Source organism: Myotis davidii, unplaced genomic scaffold (assembly GCF_000327345.1).
Source record: "Myotis davidii unplaced genomic scaffold, ASM32734v1 scaffold1351, whole genome shotgun sequence".
Lineage (NCBI taxonomy): Eukaryota > Metazoa > Chordata > Mammalia > Chiroptera > Vespertilionidae > Myotis > Myotis davidii.
This window is the reverse complement of record NW_006282375.1, coordinates 15,606-22,610: the sequence shown is the minus strand read 5'-3', so window position 1 is coordinate 22,610 and position 7,005 is coordinate 15,606. Positions and strand designations below refer to the sequence as shown.

The window sequence follows — 7,005 nt, the reverse complement described above, 5'->3', positions numbered from 1 at the left end:
TGGCTGCGCCCGCCTACAGCCGCGGCTCAGCCGACAACTCAGCAGCGGCATCTCCGAGATCCAGCACACGCCCGACCACTGGCGCGTGTCCCTGGACGTCAACCACTTCGCCCCCGAGGAGCTGACGGTCAAGACCAAGGAAGGCGTGGTGGAGATCAGCGGCAAGCAGGAAGAGAGACAGCATGAGCACGGCTACATTTCCCGATGCTTCACTCGGAAATACACGCTTCCCCCTGGTGTGGACCCCATCCTGGTGTCTTATTCCCTGTCCCCTGAGGGCACGCTCACCGTGGAGACCCCGATGCCCAAGCCAGCCAGCCAGTCATCAGAGATCACCATCCCTGTCACCTTCGAGGCTCGTGCCCAGCTTGGGGGCCCAGGAGCTGGGAAGTCCGAGCAATTTGGAACCCAGTAAAGGCCTTTGCCCTGCTTCACACCCACATTAGCTATCACTGACCATCCCCACCTGTCAGCCTGTCTGCTCTTTTGATAGGTTTATGTTCTGTTTTTCTCAAATAAAGTTCAAAGCAACTGCCAAAAAAAAAAGAATGTACACCAAACAATAGGATTATATCTTCAGCTATTTAAAATGTACATCATCCAAAAATGATAAGCAGCCAAAACCCTTTCTCTGCTGAAGGAGAGGCAAAATTGCAGAATTGTTTTTGAAAACATCTTGTTTTTTCTTATAAATTTAAACATATACCTTCTATATAATCAGTAATCCCACACTTAGATATCAACCCAAGAGAAATAAAAACCTCTATTTATACTAAAACCTTATGTTAATGATTATGGTATTACTATTAATAACCACTGAAACAACAATAACAATGAATGGATAAATTATGGTATAGCCACACAATATTATAATACTCAGTGATAAAAGATATAAACTATTGATTCATGAAACAACATTAATTAATCCCAAATGAGTTATGCTGGGAGAACCAAGATGGCAGCACAGGTAAATGCCAGTACTCACCATCTCCCACAGCCACATCAAAATTACAACTAAAATATAGAACAACCATTATTCACAACCACCTGAAATCTGGCTCAATGGAATTCCTACAACTAGAGGAGTAAAGAAAATATATTGAGACTAGTAGGAGGGTAGAGGCACAGAACAGGCTGGTCTAACACTTATATGTGCCATTTTTCTTTTTTCATCAGGAGGGATATCTCAGCTGCAGAGGCCTCCCAGGAGAAGCAAGTGTTCCCAGCCTCACACCAGATCCCCAGCCCAGGTTTCCAGACCTGGGAAGAGAAGTCACCCTAAGTTTGGGCTTTAAAAACTAATGGGAATTATGGCTGAGTGGCTCAGAGGATGCTGGAGACCAAGGCAGTTTTTCTTAAAGGGCCAATACTTGAACTTACAAGGTACCACTTCTTCTGAGCTCCAGTGCAGGGCAGCTGTGTTGGGGCTTTGGGGGAATCCAGGGACATACAATAAGGAACTGGATCGTCTGGCATTGGGGCCAGAACATAGGGGTGGCTTTCTCCTAGACTAGAATGATTGTACTATGCTGCGACCTCATGTGTCGCAGTGCTGACTGGCAGCCATATCTGAGTTTCCATCAGCATGGCCAACACTGTTCTCTTCACCCTGGTGAGTCCCTGAAACCCTACTGCATCCCATTTGCAGTACCATCCAAGCTGTTTGCAGCCACTTTTTCATATGAATGGCATGCCCCTGCTCAGGGTTCAGAATTTTCTATAATCTCTCAAACAAGAAGCAGCTGGCATAAGCATGCCCCATATCTATCAATAAGAGACCCAAGACTCAACACTAGTACCAGCCTACATTGTTTCACAACTAAGCCTTGCCAAGGTATTTCCAAGCCCAGTAAAAGTAGCATCTACCTGCAGATATCTCTGTAGTGCTTGCCAGGTGTCCCCAGGTAGTGGCTGACTTTGCACATCCTGGGAGGCTCCAGAGCCAGTGCACCCAGTAGAGAGATTCAGACCATGCCAGATTATAACTTGGCACATCCACAAGTGACACACTCAATGGACAGACTCAGTGAGCACTAAAGCTCTACTTAAACAAGTCCTGCTCCATAGGGTTGTCTCCTGCACAGAAGCTCTTCCACTGTATTTGAAGGTGGTCTTCACAGCCAATTGACCTAAAGATCAATTCCTCCCAGTGATGCCACTAGCAACCAAGGCCCAACTTAAAACACTGAGCACACAGCCCACACAAGGGTGCACCTAGAGTGCCCAGCACAGGTGACTGGGGAGGTTGAGCCACTGGACCATAGAGGAACCTACTACACAAGTTGACTCTATGATTCCAGGAGACATAGAATCTCTAAGTAATACATAGGAACAAACACAGGGAAGCTGTCAAAATGCAGATACAAAGAAACATATCACAAATGAAAGAAATGGAAGCAAGCAAACTACTGGATACAGAGTTCAACATAATTATTATGAGGTTACTAAAGGATCTTAATGAGAGCTTCAAAGGATGTATGAGAGCACCAAGGAACATAGTGAGCCTTTTAAGGATCTTAGTGAGAATTTCAAAGAAATGAAAAAGGACCAGCCAGAAATTAAGCCCACACTAACTGAAACAAAGAATAATTTATAGGGATTCAATAGTAGAGAAGAGGATTCTGATAATCAAATCAATTATTTGGAATATGAGGAAGCAAAAAACACCTAATCAGAAGAGCAAAAAGAAAAAAAGAATCCAAAAATATGAATATAGTATAAGGATCCTCTGGGACAACTTCAAACATACCAACATTCACATATGGGATTGCCAGAAGGTGAAGAGAGAGAGCAAGATATTGAAAACCTATTTGAAGAAATAATGATAGAAAATTTCCCCAACCTGATGAAAGAAATAGACTTACAAGTCCAAGAAGCACAGAGAGTCCCAAACAAGAGGAACCCAAAGAGGCCCACACCAAGAGACATCATTATTAAAATATCAAAGGTTGAAGATCCAAAATGGAGGGCAACAGGATTACAAGAGGGAGTGTGACAGAGTAAAGAAGTGAAAGGGATGTGTGTGGACATGTGTGGTATGTGTGTGGGTGAGTGAGGGGTCAAATAGATATTGCAGGAGTCCCAGGGACTGGCAGATGGGGCTCTCCTACACAGGGAGTCCCTGCTACCACCACAGGCACCCTCAGGCCACATTGGCTTTGGCATGGAAACCATGCAATCTTGTAGAGGGGAGGAAAGGAAGCTAGGAGTGCTGTCACACCAACATCCAGACAGTACCCCTGGACCTGTACAGGGATCTGCTTGCCAGCCATAACCCATGTGGAACCACCATGGTGCTCCAACAGTGAGCAATGTAGTACCACACATGGGTCCCATATATCTGCAGTGAGAGTGCACCAGAAAGACCTCCTAAGCTATGCCTCCTAGCAGGAGCCCAAACCCAGCATCCCAGGATCCCACACCTCAGGTACCCATGCTGAGTGCAAGCTATGGGTACCTCATTTCCCGCTCCATCCTTGATCCCAATACAGAACCGCAATCAAGTGCATGCTACACCTCCCACCCAGATAGAGTAGTTGCCCAGTGAGCGCCCTGCCCTTGGCAAAGACAGAGCCTCAGCCCAGTGTGTGCTATGTCCCAGGCAGAAACACAAACTTGGGCCAGTGGATGCTCTGCCATCAATACAGAGCATTCGGCTGGTGTGCACCCCACCCCAGGCACAGACAGAGCTGCATCACAGCGTGTTCTATGACCCAGATGCAGACAGAACCTTTGGTCTATACACGCTGTGCACTCAGCATAGACAGAGCTGTTACCTGGCATGCGCCCTACCCCTAACCCAGATCAGAGCTGTTGTTGTGCTCTGGACAGCCCAACCACAGGTCACAGGACCACACTGCAAGTTTACTGCAAGAGGGATCTAGTACACCATCCTGCCTTGGGGGCTGGGGCCACACAGTGAATGGCATGTTTGAGGGCTTTTAGCCCTCACAGAGAGTCACACACCAGAGGAACTATGCACCTGCCACCGCCAACCCCAAGAAACAGATAACTGAGGGATCAGAACCATGGGAGAATGGGATAAAACTCAGATAAGAGCCAAAAATGTGTGGAACTCAAGGCAGACCCAGCCCCTGGGGCCAGCAATTCCAGGACCATGAGACTGCTAGGGGCTTTAACCCCTCAGAACCCAAGAAGGCAGCCTAAGGACAGAAAGAGAAGCAAAAATATGGATTCAAATAAACAACCTGAATAGGAGAAATCACCAGAAGAGGAACTAAATGAAATGAAGGCATGCAATATGTCGAAAAAAATTCAGGGTAAGAGTCATACAGTTCATAAACTGGATGGATGGGAAAATCAATAACTTACATAAGAATCAAGAGAAAATAAAAAATGATATAGCTACAATAAAAAACACAAGGGAAGGTTTCAACAATAGAGTAGAAGAATCTGAGGACTGAATTAGTGAGTTAGAAGACAGGGCAGTAAACACACCCAATCTGAACAGTAATTGGAAACAAAAATTAGAAATCTGGAGGAGAACCTAAGGGAGCTTTAGGACAACATGAAACAAAGTAAACTATGTATAATAGCGGTTCCAGAAGGACAAGAAGAGAATCAAAGTTTGAACAACCTATTTGAAGAAATGACAGAAAACTTCCCTGATTTGGGGAAGAAAAAATTCACACAAGCACAGAGTCCAAAACAAGATGAACACAAAAAAGATGCACACAAAGACATGTCATAATTACAATGACAAATGTTAATGACAAAGAGAGAATCTTAAAGGCTGAAAGAAAGAGACAGAGAGTTACCTACAAAGGACCTTTCATTAGATTATCAAATGATTTCTCAACAGAAACACATCAGGTAAGAATGGAATGGAATGAAGTATACAAAGTGATGAAAAGCAAGGGTCTGAGACCAAGAATACACCATTTAGCAAGGCTATCATTCAAAATTGAAGGGGAAATCAGGAGCTTCATGGACAAAAAGAAAAAAAAAGTTAGGAGAGTTTTTCACTACCAAGCCTGCAATGTAAGAAATGTTAAAGGAACTGTTGTAAAAAGAAGAAACAGAAAGGGAAGAAGGAACACAGGCATAAAGAATAAAAATGGCTACAAACAAGTACCTATCAATAATAACCATACTTGTAAATGGACTAAAAGTACCATTCAAGACATAGAGTGGCTGAATGGATAAAAAAACATGACCCATATATGTGCTGTTTACAAGAGACCCACCTCAGAACAAAGGATTCACACAGACTGATAGTGAAGGGATGGAAAAATAGTCCCCAGGCAAATTAAAATGGAAAAAAAAAAGTCAGAGTGGCAATACTTATATCTGACAAAATAGACCTCAAAGTGCAGGCCATATCAAGAGATAAAGAAGGCCACTTCATGCCAAAACCGGTTTGGCTCAGTGGATGGAGCGTCGGCCTGCGGACTGAAAGGTCCCAGGTTCGATTCTGGTCAAGGGCATGTACCTGGGTTGTGGGCACATCCCCAGTGGGGGATGTGCAGGAGGTGGCTGATTGATGTTTCTCTCTCATCGATGTTTCTGACTCTATCTCTCTCCCTTCCTCTGTAAAAAATCAATAAAATATATTAAAAAAAAAGAAGGCCACTTCATAATACTGAAGGGATTCATGCAACAAGAGGATATAACCCTTGTAAACATATATGCACCGAATGCAAAAGCACCGAAATACATAAAATAACTTCTGGATGATATCAAGGGAGAAATTGACAGCAGTACAATCATACTAGGGGACTTTAATACCCCATTGACATCACTGGGTAAATCCTCTAGACCAGTGGTTCTCAACCTGTGGGTCGCGACCCCTTTGGGGGTCCAACGACCCTTTCACAGGGGTCTCCTAAGACCATTGGAAAACACATATATAATTACATATTGTTTTTGTGATTAATCACTATGCTTTAATTATGTTCAATTTGTAACAATGAAAATACAACCTGCATATGGGAAAATTTCAAAAATAGACCACATACTCAGTCACACAAAGTCTCCCCAAATTCAAGAAGATAGAAATCATACCAAGCATCTTCTCAGATCACAATGGCATAATAATAGAAATAAACTATAATAAAAAATAAAAAATTCAAACACTTGGAGGCTAAATAGCACATTATTAAACCATGATTGGGTTACCAAAGGGATCAAAGAAGAAATCAAAAAAAATCCTGGAAACAAATGAAAATGAACACACAACACTCCAAAATCTCTGGGACATAGTGAAAGCAGTCCTGAAAGGGAGGTTCATAGCATTACAGACCTAAACTCAAAAAACAAGAAAAACTGGTAATAAATTATCTAACTGTACAACTTAAAGAATTAGAAAGAGAGCAGCAATAAAATCCCAGAGTGAGGAGAAGGAAAGAAATAATAATGATCAGAGTGGAAATAAATGACATAGAGACCAAAAACACAACAAAAAAGATTAATGAAACCAAGAACTGGTTCTTTGTAAGGATGAACAAGATTGATGAACCTCTAGCCAAGCTCACCAAGAAGCAAAGAGAGAGGACTCAAATAAACAAAATCAGAAATAAAAGAGGTGAAATAACAACACACCCCATAGAAATACAAAGGATTGTAAAAATAAATAAATAAATACTATGAACAACTCTATTCCAGCAAACTGGTCAACCTAGAAGGACTGGACATATTCCTAGAAAACTACAACCTTCCAAAACTTAGTCAGGAAAAAAAAAATTGGATAGGCTGATAACTATGGAGGAAATTGAAACATTCATCATAAATCTTCCAGAAAACAAAAGCCCTAGACCAGATGGCTTCACAGGGGAGTTTTACCAAACATTCAAAGAAGAACTAAAACCTATCCTCCTCAGACTATTCCAAAAAATTCAAGAGGAAGGCACACTTCCAAACGCTTTCTATGAAGCCAGCATTACCCTAATACCAAAACCAGATAAAGACACTACAAAGACAAAGAATTACAAGCCAATATCTCCGATGAACATAGATGCTAAAATCTTCAACAAAATTCTAGCAGAA

General features: G+C 42.5%; 1 protein-coding gene across 1 annotated transcript; it reads left to right on the top strand.

Moving 5' to 3' along the window:
* Positions 1-2: 2 nt before the first annotated feature.
* On the top strand, positions 3-546 carry LOC102773748 (heat shock protein beta-1-like; the record flags this gene model as incomplete). Its single annotated transcript, XM_015558445.1, is given in 2 exon segments — positions 3-21; positions 24-546. Coding segments are annotated over 2 exon segments (411 nt in total), but the record flags the coding sequence as incomplete, so codon positions are not given.
* Between the last annotated feature and the right edge of the window lie 6,459 nt (positions 547-7,005).